General features: G+C 39.8%; 2 protein-coding genes across 3 annotated transcripts; one reads left to right on the plus strand and one right to left on the minus strand.

Moving 5' to 3' along the window:
- Positions 1 to 13: 13 nt before the first annotated feature.
- On the minus strand, positions 14 to 5273 carry LOC148328898 (lysosomal thioesterase PPT2-like). Its single transcript, XM_088307289.1, has 8 exons — positions 5088 to 5273; positions 3732 to 3885; positions 3074 to 3169; positions 2892 to 2999; positions 2449 to 2532; positions 1906 to 1990; positions 1347 to 1401; positions 14 to 626 (listed from the first exon to the last, which is right to left on the minus strand). The coding sequence occupies exons 1-8, from the start codon at positions 5226 to 5228 to the stop codon at positions 483 to 485; spliced, it is 867 nt and encodes a 288-aa protein (XP_088163415.1). The 5' UTR covers positions 5229 to 5273; the 3' UTR covers positions 14 to 482.
- A 391-nt stretch (positions 5274 to 5664) lies between these two features.
- dhx16 (DEAH (Asp-Glu-Ala-His) box polypeptide 16) lies at positions 5665 to 16590 on the plus strand. Of its 2 annotated transcripts, none has more exons than XM_088307282.1 (21): positions 5665 to 5934; positions 6237 to 6443; positions 6639 to 6883; positions 7334 to 7514; positions 7617 to 7673; positions 7833 to 8087; positions 8306 to 8542; positions 9148 to 9336; positions 9575 to 9685; positions 9776 to 9891; positions 10364 to 10574; positions 10982 to 11080; positions 11430 to 11582; positions 11790 to 11930; positions 12400 to 12562; positions 12976 to 13094; positions 13193 to 13260; positions 13359 to 13521; positions 14706 to 14867; positions 15112 to 15285; positions 16158 to 16590. In XM_088307282.1, exons 2-21 carry the CDS (start codon positions 6246 to 6248, stop codon positions 16284 to 16286), a joined length of 3171 nt encoding a protein of 1056 aa, XP_088163408.1. In that variant the 5' UTR covers positions 5665 to 5934; positions 6237 to 6245; the 3' UTR covers positions 16287 to 16590. The 2 variants fall into 2 exon arrangements, with proteins under 2 accessions (XP_088163408.1, XP_088163409.1); XM_088307283.1 differs by having other exon boundaries at positions 6241 to 6443.
- Positions 16591 to 16906: the final 316 nt, after the last annotated feature.

Below are 16906 nucleotides of genomic sequence, written 5' to 3' on the forward strand. Positions count from 1 at the left end.
TTAACATCTTTTATTTCTTTCTTGAGAAAACTTCATTGTATACTTGTGATGATTGTATGTCAATGTGGTTCAGTTGTTCCTGTAAAAAGGCAGAAAGAGCAAGATACCACATGTTCACAACATTCTTTTTTTTAATTTACATTCATTAGGAATACATTGCTGTTGGATTTATTTATACAAGGAATTGTGTCATTGTTTTTTTTTATTTTACGAATACAGCAAAGAATCCTGACAGGTGATAAAAAACAACGTAATTTTCCTTTTTCTCCCTTTTTTTTTCAATACAGTATCATGGTGTACATCCAATTTGAATTCGGGATGCTTATCCCCTCTGCAAAGCCATTTGAGTTTTTATTCCATGTATTCTTATTTCTGTGCTGAATTGGCCCACAACTGAAGACAAATAATGTGCTACATGGTACTAAAGCTGGATATAAAGGCAATTTAATAAATTCTCAAACAGCTCTCCATTGTCTTTCCGTTCAAGTGAGCCACTTCTCGATGCAGTCCAAGAACACGGTGAAGTTGGAGTGCCAATGTATGTGCTTGACGTCGGGACGGAGGCACAGCGACAGGTCACCGCGAGCGGTCAGCGTCTTCAAACCAAAGGTGTCATTCCTGTAAAACTGTCCACATGAAAAGAAATTTGAGAGACAAATTCACAAATAAAATGGCAAAAGACACAAACCATCCAAACACATGGAACAATTTTTTTAAAAGTGATTGCTTCAACGTGTGGCACCTCCCAGTTAACGTTTACGGTTCAACTAAACATAACAGAAAGCCCGTAGAATTAATGCATGAAATTATGATGCACAAATGGCATAATTCTTGATATTCTGTTTTATTATGTTGTCACTGTTTGATATTCTAAAACAACATATTGTAGAATTTCAATTCTGTTATCGAAACAAAAGATGCTGATTTTGACGAATCAAAATTATAAAAAATAATCTGTTTTAATTAACATGTTTTGTTTACCAAATAATTCCACCAATATTTCTTCATAATGCAGATACTTTAAGTATTATTGTAAGTCATAATGTCACATATTTTGTTTGCATGATTGACTTCCTGACTTGTTTCCGCTACACTTGTTTGGTAATATACTGTGAAGTACTCGTAGTGAATGCTCATGAGTTAAAGTTCTCAGATGCAAAACAACTCTAATTGGAGTAGATTAAAAAAATATATCAATTCATGGTTCATTTACTTTTGTGTAGCAATCACAATATGGATACGAAATAATTGCTATCTGTTATTTTTCAAAATCTCTGTAAGGGCAGATGTGTTGGCTGGCAATAGGGAAGAGTGAAATGAAACCCCAAAGTGAAAGCACCGGGTACCTCTTGGTTCCTCATTTCCACAACTTGTTCTTTGCTGTCATAGAATCCAAAGTGACTGAAGAAAAAAAAAGGGAAACGGTCATTTACATATAAATTTAAACCTTTGAATGCCCCAACGAAGCTCTGCTTTATATTAGGAAATGGCAACTTGCGTCTAACATCCTCTTTATTTTCACTCAGCCAGTGGTTTCAATTTGAGACATCAGGAAAAACACAGTGAGGCCCTTTATTTTATTTTTGCCAGAAACCATTTGTAAACGAAATGTGAATATGAGACAAGTTAAAATATTTCAACCGCAGCCTCGTGATGTCAGTTTAAGTTATCTTGGGTTTCCTGAGTTTTGATTATTTTGTAACATACACCACTGTAATATAAAAAAAGTTAACTTAAAAACTGAAAACTCCCCTTTTAAAGAATGAAACGAGACATGCCCATCTCATTAAATGTGATTTTTTTTTTGTAATTATCCTAAATGTGTTATCATATTTTTATGTCAAACACTAATATTTTCAATCCGCATATAGCTGAATAATGCAAACGAAAGAGACAAGTGTCAACCTGGACTGCCATGGAGTGATGACGCCGTCGTCCGGTCCGCCAATCAACACCAACTTCTTGATACGTAGGAAATTCTCCCTCCAGGCTGTGAAAAATATATATTAATATTATTTATTATTATCTCAATATTACGATATAACCAGTGTTGGGAATCCCTTCTTATCAACTATGTACTGCACTATATATAGTGAATTGTTCATTTTGGGAACGTGTCTATATAATTTATTTGTTCAATATTTTAATTGAGCTCAGGCACAAAGAGAAAAAAAAATCAAATAATTAACAAACCCTCTTAAAAAGGGGCTTTGACATGTCCATTAGAAGCTCCTCCCCTCACTTCAACATGGTTGCTTGGCGCCAAAGTGCCACACAGGGCTTCGGCCTGAGCAGAAAAACTCCTTCTACCTCCTTCTCCTACTATGTAAAAATCTATCGTTTAGCGAGTAGGGTATGACCGAATGATTCGCATCACAACCATTGTGCGTGTTTGTATGCAGTATGGTACTTTACAAGCAATTGTGAATTGTGTGAGATGGCACTTACATTTCAGTTTGTTGTGTGGTGTGTCGCCATTGAGCAGTGGAAGAAACTTGCTGTTCTTCAAGTAACTGGACCTGTGGTGAGGGTCTGTGGAAAATCGACCCAATTATAATTTAAATGGATGTTTGTTATCACAACGTCAGGGTTTCTTGTAATGAGCCCTGTGGGACGCCATATTACAACCCAGCTATTTTCTATAACGCATGTCCTTGTTATGGTGGCGGCTGAGTTGGAGTCTATTCCAGATCAAAAACGGCACTTGCCATTGCCATGCTTTTTTTTTTTTTTTACTTTTTACATGATTGATCAACATATCCTGTCTGACATGCAGTAATGTACTAATTCATTCATTTGTATTCGCTGCAACATCCACAAATCAAATTATTCCAAAATAATCCACATTGAAGTGTTTACACTCCAAATTGTTACCTCAATCATCTCCTTACCATTCCAGTATTGGCAAATCGACACTTTTTGTCCCCATCTGTTGTAGCAAACGAGGAAGATCGTGTCTTTCATGTTGTAGGGAAACACCCGCTGCAGGTAGTCCGTGTCTGCGCAGGACAACAGCGCTGATATGAGTTTGACATGACGGACGCATGCTGTGAGCTGCGCTTGACTATCTGACCTCCGTACTGGCCGGCCAGGGGCGATGACAGTGCGATGAAGGTGTGGATGTTGTGGTTGGGTGTTGTGGAGAGGAGGGCTCGACATATTAAACCACCTGAGGAACATGCCCAAAAATAGTAATATTGTTACTATCAATATGATTGTCTGGAATAATAACTGTGTATGGTACACATTTTTTTTTTGTTATTAGAGAAAAATTAAATGGAAATTAACAATCTAAAATCAAAAAGCAATTGCTAAAATATATGTATATATGTATATATATTCTCCAAATATTCATCATTTTTTTTAATATCATATCACACATAATACAGTACTCATATATCCTAAAACTAACTCAAACCTAAAAAAAGGTTTCCAAATTTTAACACGAATATATACCATATGACTAGTAAAAAAAATACAAATGCATTTAAAATATAAAATATAGCTTAAAAAAATAATATGACTGAATAAATCAACAACCTAGAGAAGTGGTATTTGGTCTTGTTGACTCAAGTACACACGCACGCACAGAATAAATAAGCGATGAAAGGGTGTGTATGTAGTTTGGCTTACCTTTATTCATCTCATCATCTGACTTCAGCTTTCATCAACAAAGCAAATATTTTTTTAAAGTGTGCGTGTGTCTGCTTGTGTGTGTGTGTACTTTGTACCTTGCGAAAAACACAACAGGTGTACCCCATCTGGTGCCTTCCTCATGATGGGATTGATGGCCATTTGGAAATCTTGCACTTGCGTCCATAGTGGCTTGAGACTGGACATGTGCTTGTACATGTCAACCACTGTCACCTCCGTGCCAGGATGCGTCTGCAATGAGCTGGAATTCACCCTTCATTCCGTTGTTGTGTGGTGTCCCACAAGGTTATCTCCTAAGCCCCGCTACTTTATTTCCATTTGTCACATCAATGTCAATTTCACTGGACCGCCCCTGTTGCCCTTTGCCATATTTGGACTTACGAGGTTTGTGTCGACAACTATGATATTACACGTAAGTGGTGTATTGTGTAACACAAAAAAGGACCATTGCAACCAAGCTGCAGTAATATTGGTTGTTTTTTTTTTTTTTTTTGCAGAGGAAACAAATACATGCCTGCGAGTATTTTTGCAGGCTCTGTCTGCATGGGTTGCTAACACTTGTGGTCAAATATATTTTATACTTGTTTATGCTATGTTTAAGCATTAAACTGGTGGACTTTCATAAGACAATGTGGCAAATGGCCTCTTTCTGGGGGGGAATTATTTACTACGAGCCATGCTTGTTGTGGAAGTTCACTTCAGTCACTCACCTTTTTGCTTGCAACTTAAGACAAAAAAAAAAGAAATGCAGCTGTGTAATGGCTAATTGTATCTCAAGCCATACAGCAATGGCGCCTCAATTTCTGGTACACTGTCTTTCATGCATTTAAAGCACTTTTGTGTGTGAAATGTGCTGAATAAAAATCAATCTAATTCAGTCCTTAGTGTGGAGGTTGAAACCAAAGCATGATTGAATCAGGAATGTGATCCGACAGACCAATGGTCACCTTATCAGGCTAATCAACATGACAAGTTCCTGTTTACGTCTAGTCACTTCATTCATGCAAAAATAATGTTCTGTAATAATAATAAGAAGAAGAAGAAGAATTTCGAAAATCATCGTTAAAAAGATGTACACCAAAATAAAAAAAAATGTGATTCCTTGTGTTGGAATGAACTTTGAGGGAACCAAAGCCAATCATATGAGGCTTGACGTAACCCTCCTAAACAAAGAAAAATAATGACGGTAAATAATAAAATATGTAACGTGAAGTTGTTATCATTATTCGAACATTAAAATATTTCGGGAAATGTATTTTTCACCGAGATATAATTGCTTATTTTTTTAAATTGCAACAATTACTTAAGAAAAAAATATATTTTAAGTTTTTTTCGGACTCACTACAGATAATATAATGTACATGACACCACTAAAAAAAACAAACCGCAAGAGGTTTGTGAAACTTTACACACTTTTAATATGCAAATCTGACCTTATTAATGAAGAGAACCAACTTTTGGAATTGCTTGGGCCCATCAAAGATGCCGTGCACGATGACGACCGGGCGGTAGCCGTCTGTGAGCAGCAGCACCGAAAGCAGGAGAAGCAGGAGAGCCGCAGTCGGAGTCCCCATCTTGGAAGTCAAGTTTTGTGCACTCTGTGTGTGGTTCCTTTTTAATACTTATACAGGGTTGGGGGCACCAACAAGAATCTTGCTTCCGACTTCTGCATATTAAAACTCATACACTCAAACACACGCGCACACGCGCATGCCAATGTACTTTGTACCAAAATTGCACAAATTCATTCACATTATTTATTGTCTTATAACAATGAAATGTACGATTCAAATTATGTGCAACGCATATAGTTTTACAATTAAACATTATTGTTAAATAACATTTTTCGTGAGGATAAGGCGGCTCGGAAAATGAATGGATGGATGTATTCGAATAATCATGACCGTAGTCACAGTTTATTGAAAAAGTACGGGTACGATGATTTTTGTTGTTGTTCCGCCGATGGCCATGAGGGGGCAGTAACTCATATCCTCCGTCGTTGTCCTGCTTTTCGCTTGAGCGGTGTAAAGCTTCCTACATGAGACATGCGAGTGAAGCTAGTTTCATTACGAATTGACTATTTATCACGTCAATTTCTCAGTTCATGCTTGCTCACGGCATAAAATTCATGTTCGTTCATTCGAGAAACTTTAAAAGTTACTCCTTCCGTCACAGCCTGTAGCGCTTATGGACTTAGTTAGCTGTTTTCTAACAGTGAGTTAGCTGTTAGCCTCCGAGTTTTGGGCGTATAAACAAGGTCCACTTGACGGGTTCAAAGCGGTAGGTTTAGATTGATTTATTTTACTTATTCAGCCTGTGGTGAAATTTCGATATTCTATTGATATGTACTAACGAATGGGGTCAATTGTTTGTTTATTTCTATATGCTCTTGTCATCCTTGCAGCAAAGTGACCTCAAAGAGTGGTCTAATAGATACATGTTTTTTTTAAGACATTGGACAGAAACAAGACAAAAGAAATTCTCAATGGGGGGGGGTTCTTGTTTACTTGTTAACTGAGATACAGTGTTCACTGTTCAGAAAACAACTTCCAGATGGTAATGCTTGTGTTTGTACTGGGCAGACAGACACAATGGCCGATCTTGAGCAGTGGGTCAACGACCGGCTCCATGACATCCTGGGCCTGAGTGACCGATACGTTGCTCAGTTCATGATCGGCACCGCCCGCAGGGCAACCAGCTCCCAGGACTTTGTGAGCCGGCTCCAGCAGACGGGCACCATCGACATCGACCAGAGCGTCACCACCTTTGCGCACGAGCTCTTTGATAAGGTGTGTAGACTCGTCTTAAAAACCTGCACTTTAGACAGTATATCCTAAACTATAACTCTGAAATTTTCAGTGGAACGATTTGGTTTGATTCAGTAGAATTACCATTTAATTCAATATGGTACAGCTGCAGCTGCTTATTAAGCTGTAACAACATGTAAAAGCATGAATGACTTCAATGCCGCTTGTGTGTTGCAGATTCCTCGTAAGCAGGTCGTGGAAAAAGCCTCCCGGGTGATGGAGCGCCAGGCCATTGAGATGGACAGGAAGAATCGCATGTATACATTGCTGGAGGACAGCGACAGTGCAGAAGACAACGTTGTTGAGAAACAGCGTGGCAATAAGAAGAAGAGCAAAGAGAAAGACAGAGGAGCGAGCAAAAGGAAGAACATTCGGCGGAAGAAAGAGAGCGAGTCATCCAGTGAAGAAGAAGTGCCTGCTAGGTAATACACAAAGTGTGTTTGTGGGACTTGTGATGCATTACAGGCTGCTGGGTTGTCGGAAAATTGTAATTTGCATTTTTTTTTTAATACATAACTCCATCTGTATTATTCTATACAGGTTCTGAAATAATTTAAAATTAATAATGAATTTAATTAATAATCCACTTAATAACACCCGTAATTCCAATATAAGTAATGACACATTTAAACAATTATTTATAGGTCTTTTCCGCATAAATTGGCCGTAAAAGTGCTTAAAACGTATAAAATTGCGCTTACTTAAACGTAATATATACATATAGAATAAATAAAGTACATTAGCCATTATGCTTCAGTCTTGACACCTAATTTATATTGTCGGAATCGTGTGTGTGAACGTCACCTTGTTAGCAATTATGAACTTACAACGCAGGCCCTTTACATTTTGTTACTCCAAATGTACTACTTAAGGGCCAAGTCGAGCCAGAATGACAACTCAACCATCAAGAAAGAGGATGAGGAAGAAGAGGAGTGGGAGAAGGAAGAGCGGGAGCGGCTCCATGACATCGAGGAGCGTGACGCTTTTGCCGAACGCGTCAAGCTGAGAGACAAAGATAAGACGAGAAACATCGCGGAGAGGACAGACAAAAAGGTGATGAGGGAAGGGCAAAAATTAGGTTACCGACAAAAGATCTAAAATATAAATAAATAATAATAATCTGCTGCATCATGAACATCTTGTTTTGTTTTTCAGGCTTATGAGGAGGCTCAGAAGAGACTGAAGTTGGCCGAAGATGATCAGAGAAACATGGTGGGTGAAGAGCGTCAGTTTTGCATTTTTGTCTCCCAATTTCAAATGGTTCCCAGTGGTTTTAATTTAATTCATTTATTATTATTTTAAAAATTTGTGCTATGAGGGGTTGCGAATGATAAATGTCCCTGCCACATCCCTGCTATCCTCCCTTGCCAGTTGCCCGAGCTGAGGAAACAGTCCCGCCGCGACTACCTGAAGAAGCGTGAGGAGGAAAAGCTGGAGGACCTGGAGGCAGAAATCATAGACGATGAGTACTTATTCGCCTCAGACGACTTGACGGAGCGTGAGACGAAGGAGCTGGAGTACAAGCGGACACTGCGAGACCTGGCCAAGGATTATAAGAAGGCCGGGGCCAAGGAGCTGGAGGAGCGGAAGAACAGATACTACATACCGGAGGAGATCAGGAGAAAGGTAAGCTTGTACTCCAGCTTTACACTGTAGGTTCCCTGTTAAACAACTCACTTTTCTTTTAACCTCAAATTCCGAAATAAATAAATAAATTAATTAATTAAAAGCATGAATTTTGCACCCCTGTTAGTGCCCAACTAAAATGAAAAAGGCCTCCCTAGTAGACAGAAAGTGACAAAGTGTGAAAATAGCTCATCTTCTCATCCGTTCCGCCCGTCTAGGAGGTGCCCCAGAAAGAGTTGGAGCTGGAAGAGGAGTTGCCCATGGAGCTGGGTGGCGAGCAGGGCCGCTGGGAGGAAGAGCGGCTCAAGACGGCCTCGCTCAGCTTCGGTGCCAAGAAGGAGCGCGAGCAGGGCGTGAGGCGCCAACAGGAGAAATACCAGCTCATCCTGGAGGAGGACGAGATGATTGACTTTGTCAGCACCGCCATCACTATGAAGGGGACTCTGGCTGAGAAGGTTGACTCTCCTTTTTTATTTATTTATTTTTTTAATTTATATTTAGTGATACATTCAAACAAGTGTTTGCCAGTCTCTGTTTATAAACTTGGTATTTTTTTATTCAAATTTGACAGTATTGTTAACATCATACTAGATTGTGGTGTTTCAAATTTCCCCCAAAATGTTTTTTCTTTATCGGGGTTTTGAACAGTGTCTAGTATAAATGTATTGCTTTGGCGCCATCTTGTGGCTTTTTTGTGCCACTTAACAGTGTAGATATGAGAAGGGAGCCTGTTCATTTTTTTCAGGCCATCGCCCAGTCAAATAGACAAGTAGTGTAGGCCTTTTGAATGCACATGTTTGCCTTTTGAATGTTTCAGTTGTTTTTGCACACTTGAACAGGGAGCTGAAGAGCAAAATTTGCAATGAAAGGAATTATACCTCATGGTTGAGTCATGTTCTGTATTTAAACAGTCCTCTTTATCATTCTGTTCACATTATACCATCATGTAACCAAAACGACACTTAACAATTAATCAGCTGTGCCTTGCATATAAGCAAATAAGACGAGGCCACTGAGCTTGATTTGTAGTTTTTGAATCACTCGTAATGAATTCCCCCAGGACGAGACTCCGGCCTTGTCGCAGTCGGAGCTGAAGAAGCAGTCCATGCAGGAGGTCCGCCGCAGCCTCCCCATCTTCCCATATCGAGAAGACCTGCTGGCTGCCATCAACGAGCACCAAGTGCTGGTCATCGAGGGCGAGACGGGCTCAGGAAAGACCACTCAGATACCGCAGTACCTCGTGGAGGACGTGAGTGTTACGTTAGATATACGTATTTCGATTGCTTGTACTTAACTTTGCAATTCTACTCTTTTCACTTTGTTGCTTACCTGCGGTTCAGACAGCAAATGTAAATTGGCTTACAAAGCTAATTTGGCAAAGGAATTTATACTTGTGAATTTAATATTTCTGTAAACGATCCCTGAAGAGTAAAAAAAAATAAACTAATGTAATAACCCTGTCGTAACCCTTTCATGTCCTCTCTCAGGGTTTCACCAAAGGAGGGATGAAGATTGGATGCACGCAGCCTCGGAGAGTAGCCGCCATGTCGGTGGCTGCCCGGGTGGCACAGGAAATGAGCGTCAAGCTTGGTAATGAGGTAAGTAATGTTGTAATAATAGTCAAATCTATATTGGTGTGTTTATTCCTCACTTTTTTTTTTTTTTTTTGATGCATTTTCCTGGTCCAGGTGGGTTACAGTATCCGCTTTGAGGACTGCACATCAGAGAGGACAGTGGTCAAGTACATGACAGACGGCATGCTGCTTCGAGAGTTTCTCACCGAGCCAGACCTCGCCAGCTACAGGTAAAGTGTCATTAATCCGAAGTTCAACTTCCTCTCCTATACAGTGGAACCTCCAAGGTAGGGTTGGGCAATGTATGGCGACGCTCCGTTATTTAATCCGGTCCACTAAGCATGCTTAGCCATTTTTCTCCCCCTAAAAGTGGTTTGTTAAAATCTACATTTGATTGCTTTCATTGATTTGTCTCATAAAATCATCAATTATCAGTGAAGTGAAATTAGATTTTTTTTCCTGAACTGGTCATTATAATTACGTCGATTTATAAATGACAATTAAAAAAAGTGCAAAATAACTATTATTAGTACTAGTAAAATAAACAATGTAACAGAAATAAACATAGATGTTCATAAGTAGTATTAAAAATCTGCAGTATAGTGGCAGAGGAAATGTAGAACACATTTTTTTTCCCATCAGAATTAATTTAATAAGCAATAAAAAGCAATGCTCTTCTCTTTCCTGTGTTCCTGGTTTTAGTGTGATCATGATCGACGAGGCTCACGAGCGAACCCTCCACACAGACATCCTGTTTGGCCTGATCAAAGATATCGCCAGGTTCCGACCCGACCTGAAGGTGCTGGTGTCCAGCGCCACCCTGGACACGGAGCGATTCTCCACCTTCTTCGATGACGCGCCCGTCTTCAGGATCCCTGGCAGGAGATTCCCCGTGGACATCTTCTACACTAAAGTGAGTGCACGTTCCATGGTTGAGAGGAATGTCATGTGTTTGCTGTTTTAGTGCCCAAAAAAATCAGAAAGGACTTTTTAATTGATTGCTTACATATAGTTGATCGCTGGAGGGCCTGGCCACTCAACAAGTGGGAAATTAAACAATCAAAACATTGGTGCCTTGACTTGACTCCACTTTTAGTTTTTCATGCTGACTCTTGTGCCAATTTTTTCCATTATTATTTTTGCCGCGTGTTCAAAGCCAAAATTTGACTTAGAAATGAGCTTCAGATATTGATCTGACCTCTCTGATATTGATAAGATCTCTTCTTTATTCTGTTTGAAGAATCCATTTTTATTTCTAGGGGACTGGATTGGGTTAATGGCATTTTAATTAAATTCCTTTTAATATGAATTATCATCTAGGCTCCAGAGGCTGACTACATGGAAGCGTGTGTGGTGTCGGTGCTGCAGATCCATGTCACACAGCCTCCTGGAGACATTCTGGTCTTCCTCACTGGACAGGTACACTGTGCGAACTCTGCAAAAAAATAAAATAAAATAAAAAAATAATGGCGTGAGGGATATATGACCAATTTAAGCAAATTTGCAATGTGCTGTGAGAAGTTGCTAATGTAAAATGGATGCCAAGATAAAAGTCTGGAAACAGCTCCTTCACTTTTTTAAAAGAAAAAAAAATATTAATGCAAGTGAAACTGAAGAAAAATCTTGATCAGACAAAGAACATGCATATCTGAATTTGATTCGACATTTAAACTTGATTCAATTTTAGTCTTTCCATCCGTCCAAATGCCAATTTGTATTTGCGCCTCATGAAAAAATCCAAAACTATATCCGTTGTCGCTTCGTGCAGGAGGATATCGAGACGTGTTGCGAGCAACTCCAGGACAGATGTCGGCGACTCGGCTCCAAGATCGCCGAGCTGCTCGTCCTGCCCATCTATGCCAATCTGCCCTCTGACATGCAGGCCAAGATCTTTAGCCCCACGCCGCCTGGCGCACGCAAGGTAGAAGCATGAAACGGTTTCTGTGTAAAAAGTCTCTGAGAAACAGAAAAGTGTATCTTGAACTTGCATTTTGATGTGACTTTTGCACATTCTAGTTGTCCATTCTTCCATTTTCTATACCGCATATCCTCATGAGTGTCATGGATGAGCTGGAGTCTATCCCAGCGCGAGGATCAGAAGCTCTAATGAATGCTGCATTCTTTTCAGGTGGTGGTGGCAACCAACATTGCGGAAACCTCGCTGACCATAGACGGCATCATCTACGTCATCGACCCAGGCTTCTGCAAACAGAAGAATTACATCGCCCGGACCGGCATGGAATCGCTCATCGTCATGCCCTGCTCTCGGGTGATTGCACACACCGCATGCGCTCCAACTTAGGAGTCATTTGAGGTTGATTAAAAAATAATTAAAGAATAATAATTCCATTTAGTTTTGCGAGGCAAAATTCGAGCACGGCACTTTAGTTAAAAAAAAAAAAAATGAGAGTAACACTTGCACATAGCATACAGTAAACCAGAGTGACTTGAGGCTCCTGGCTCACTTCTTAAACCCCGCCCCTTAAAGGAACACATCGACGTGATTTTACCACAGTGTGTGCGTTTATTTCTTTTAGCTTGATTGCTTAAAATGTATTCCTTTGCCTTTTCTTTATATTTGCGTTTTATCATCTAGCTCTTTTCTTAAAAATCTGACTTTTTTTGTGGAGCAGATGAAATTGCATTTGTTTTTTCAGGAAATGTTATTTGTCGTTTTTAGTATGAGTATTTATATGTTCTATTTGCTGACGTCACACACTGCCTTGCGTGATTTCTAGGCGTCGGCCAACCAGAGAGCAGGCCGCGCCGGCAGAGTGGCCGCCGGCAAATGCTTCAGGCTCTACACGGCGTGGGCCTTCAAACACGAGATGGAGGAGATGACCGTGCCCGAGATTCAGAGGACTAATCTGGGAAATGTCGTGCTGCTGCTCAAGAGCTTAGGTGGGTGTGAACGGTGGAGTGTAGATGCTGGTGGGACCACAAGAAACATGCAGTACAACGCACAACTGCAAACTACAACCATAATAATGGCCAGTTAAATGAATGCAAATTCATCCTTATTGTCTATGTAAAGGTGGAATTTGTTGTTAAGTTGCAATGCAATCAAGTCCATCCATCTCGTGTTCCAGACGTCTTTGTAGTTTAAGCAACTAGTAAACATGCACGGATGCTTTATCTTACCTACATTGATGACACTAACTCATTATCATGCCCTAAGTCAGAACATTCCTTTGAAAGATCGCCTCTATTATATAATGTTTGCTCTATTTTGATGATGCAACCTTTTTGCAGTTATGACAGACATCGCTTTAGGCTGATCTACTGTATCTATCGCTTTGTCCGTCCATGGCTAGGTATCAATGACCTCCTCCACTTTGACTTTATGGACCCGCCGCCGCATGAGACGCTTCTGATGGCTCTGGAGCAGCTTTACGCCCTCGGAGCACTCAACCACCTGGGAGAGCTCACCACGGTACTATTACATTATCCGATTAAGGCTGCTTTAGGGAAGAGGTTCCCTATATTTCTGAAAGGTAACTTGTTGCTTGCTCTCCTGTTTGTGGACTTCAGCTGGGTCGCAGGATGGCCGAGCTGCCCGTGGACCCGATGCTGAGCAAGATGATCCTCGCCTCAGAGCAGTGAGTCTCCTCCTGCCCAAACATTTTCATTTTTTAAATGTTTTTTTTTACATGTCCTCTTCACTCACATCATATCCGCCTTTCCTCCACCCTTCCAGGTACAAGTGTTCTGAGGAGGTTCTTTCAATCGCTGCCATGCTGTCGGTTAACAACTCCATCTTCTACCGGCCCAAGGACAAGGCGGTGCATGCTGACAACGCCAGGATGAACTTTGTGGTGCCCGGCGGAGATCACCTGGTGCTGCTGAATGTGTACACACAGGTATGAACACACTTTTGATGATTACATAGAGCTTCTTTGAGAGGTTTAGTTGGGGAGTATAAAGTTCTACTCAGTGTGATCTTGTCTCATCAGATCTGACATGACTATCCGAGTTACTATAATAGACACACGTCGATTAACGCTGCGGGCTAGAAAATGGCCATTTGTGTAACATTTGGCTCTGCCGTGATCGCTTTTAGCCAATTGAAACCCATAAAATCAGTATTTTTAATTCCTTTGTAATTATTTGATTGAATCACGCTTTCAAGGTAAAATGGATATTTACACACTTGGAGATTTTATTTTTTTGTTATCAGTTATCTTTTTTTAACAAGGGAACAGTTTCATGTAATATTCTTGGTTTTGGAAAGGGGCCTCGAATGGCTTACTGCACACCAATGGAGCAAGTTAATGACGCTAATTTTAATTTTAAGAAGTGTCCACCCTCGTCTAACAAGGAGAAGATCTACATTTTTTATTTAAGCAGTGAAAGTTTCTTCTGCTGGATGAAGAAAGACTAATATTAGCAGTATAATAAAACATTCTGATCCTGATTTCATTTTTATGTTGTTTTACAACTTTTGAAAAGAAAATGTTTGTATATTTTATACTAATTAGTAATTACAATAATTGCTGTTGGTTAAAAAAAATGCAGATTCTGTAAAAAACAAAAAAAAACATGAAAAAAAAAATCTGGGTTTGTTTTGACATTTCCTACTCAACTCAACTTTATTTATAGAGCGCAAAAGACAACCACAACTAAACCAAAAATGCTGTGCATGGATAAGTGACCTAAAATATAGAACACACAATCAATGACATTAATAGAATATTATTTTCAAGTAAAAATGTTCTTCTGTATCTATGGGTCTGTATACCAAACTTTCACAGTCCTTTGAATACCGCCTACCAAACAAGGGTTGGCAAATCAAACAAGCCCTGAAGGTTAAGCAGACTGTTTGTCAATTGACATAACTTGTTGGAGATCAGATCACATTTTATGACCCACTTGTGTAGAAACTCCTGCTCATTCTAAAGCGTTCGCAAACATTTTTTTTTTCAAACTGTATAAATGAAAATATTAATAGATCTAAGTGTCGGACACTTTGCATGTCAATCATCCACCAAATCCATTTCTGAGCCACTTTGATTTTTTTTTTTTTAAATGTACTTGTCTGTCTTAGTGGGTGGAGAGCGGCTACTCAACACAGTGGTGCTACGAGAACTTCATCCAGTTCCGCTCCATGAGGCGAGCGCGGGACGTACGTGATCAGCTGGAGGGCCTCATGGAGCGCATAGAGGTGGAGATGGTCAGCTCGCAGGGTGACTCCATGCCTATCCGCAAGGTGGGTGCATTATATATATACACAAAGTGAGACCATTTAAAAAGCATGATCAGTTTTAGCCATTTTAGTCTTCTTGTGAAGTTCGCTGTTACCAACCATGCTTGTAAATAATAATTTCGCTTACCAATCAAAGCAGAAAATTAACCGAGCGATGCCTCGTGTCTTCAAAATGAATACGTCTGTTTTTAAACGTTTAGACACATTGATATGAAGGCCGACATTTTGAATGAATGGCTTCTCCCAGGCGGTGACGGCGGGCTACTTCTACCACACTGCGCGGCTGAGCAAAGGAGGCTACAGGACGGTGAAACATCAGCAGACGGTGTACATCCACCCCAGCAGTTCGTTGTTTGAGGAGCAGCCCCGATGGCTCATCTACCACGAGCTGGTCATGACCACCAAGGAGTTCATGAGACAGGTATGTAGATTTCCTTCAAGGCAAGTACAGCCACTTGCTGTTCCAACTGGCAGATGGCACAACTCATTTGACATGAACGGGAGTTGTTTTCAAAGTGCTGCGCGCCCTTGGAAGATGCCTCAAGGAGCAATGAAAATAAAGTTAATTTATTGTTGAAAAACGTTAGATACTGTTCTAAATATTGGAAACAATGCTGCAAATAATACCACATACAGTATACCAGATTTTAGATGACATTTTATTTTAAATATTTGATGAAAAAAAAACCACAAATATTGGGAAAAATGTTTTTTTTTAAATGACAAATTCAAATGTTACAATAAAAATATAACAAAATAAAAAATAATGATGGATGATAAATACATCATTACAAAAAAATCCCCAAAGTTTGAAACAATGAAACCTATTGAAAGTACACAGATGAAAAGATTTGTGAAAAAAACTAATGAAAAAATTAGAAACTCATTTATAATATTAGAAAACTAATTTAAAATATTTGATGAAATTAGGCAAAAAAATTAAATGTAAACATTTTCAGATGGGTAAAATTCTAAAAATATTAGAAAATAATAATTGAGGAAAATGCACAAATATTTGAAAAGAACAAGAAAAGAGAAAATAATACGAAGTATTTGACAAAAAAAATCATATCTAGCACGAGAATGCTTTGAACTTCAAAGCAAATCAATTTCAAGTCACTCCTACCTGCTAAAACATTTTAAAAAAATGCCAACATTTTGTTGAAACAAAGAAGCACAGAATTTCTTCCGTGACTCCATTGCGAAAATATTTGCTTGTCACACTGACTAGGCACTCAAGAAGGAAATGTGGCCAAGAATTATGCAGCTAATCGATGCTGCCTTTACCTCCAGGTGGTGGAGATAGAGAGCGGCTGGCTTTTGGAAGTGGCCCCTCACTACTACAAGAGCAAGGAAGTGGAAGACAGCAGCAGCAAGAAGATGCCCCGCAAGCAGGGCAAGGCCAAGGAGGAGCTGGGCTGAAATTCAGGGACCCGAGTACGCCTTGGGCGGCCTCCAATCGTAAGCGTGACAGACATGAAAAAGAAACACGCTTACGATGAAAAGTGGACACCCCCCGTGTAATCTTCTGATGAAGAGAGATTTCACAGAAAAGTGGGTGAAAAGCTCCCGACCGGTTTAATGATAAACCCGATTGCCTGCGGCGATAACGTACGACTCACCGGACTCATTAGTGACGCTTGGTCACACATACTTGAATTGTTACAATAATGTTCTGATTGCTGAGAAGCAATACATTTTTATTGCTGTTTGTATTTTCTCTGCACATTCAAGAACGTACTTCCCTGTTTCTGACTTAGTCTCAAGCAAAAATGTACATCATCAGTTCTCAAAATGTGGGCCTTTCTCCATCCACTCATGTGGTATTAATTTTCTTGGCCCGTTTTAGGAAATATTAGGATTGCATTGGAGAGAGAGCATTTTCTTTTTCTTTTGCACCTGTGTCGTTTTACCATTCCCTCACACTTTAAACACATTTACGCTTATTGAAACACCGTTTTAGAGTCTAAAATATGTTGGCGGCAGTCAGATAACATCACTTCGAGGAAATGGAGAAAAGACTCGCTTGTACAGTTCTCCAG

This window comes from Idiotropiscis lumnitzeri, chromosome 10 (assembly GCF_059441095.1).
Source record: "Idiotropiscis lumnitzeri isolate Australia: NSW breed Sydney's pygmy pipehorse chromosome 10, RoL_Ilum_1.0, whole genome shotgun sequence".
NCBI lineage: Eukaryota > Metazoa > Chordata > Actinopteri > Syngnathiformes > Syngnathidae > Idiotropiscis > Idiotropiscis lumnitzeri.

Coding starts and splice junctions, on each gene's coding strand:
- LOC148328898 (XM_088307289.1), bottom strand. CDS start 5,228: ATGGGGACTCCGACTGCGGCTCTCCTGCTTCTCCTGCTTTCGGTGCTG. Junction 3,170..3,731: donor CCTGTTGTGTTTTTCGCAAG/GTACAAAGTACA, acceptor CATGTTCCTCAG/GTGGTTTAATATGTCGAGCC. Junction 1,402..1,905: donor ATCACTCCATGGCAGTCCAG/GTTGACACTTGT, acceptor TTTTTTCTTCAG/TCACTTTGGATTCTATGACA.
- dhx16 (XM_088307282.1), top strand. CDS start 6,246: ATGGCCGATCTTGAGCAGTGGGTCAACGACCGGCTCCATGACATCCTG. Junction 7,674..7,832: donor AAGATGATCAGAGAAACATG/GTGGGTGAAGAG, acceptor CTCCCTTGCCAG/TTGCCCGAGCTGAGGAAACA. Junction 10,575..10,981: donor TGGACATCTTCTACACTAAA/GTGAGTGCACGT, acceptor ATTATCATCTAG/GCTCCAGAGGCTGACTACAT.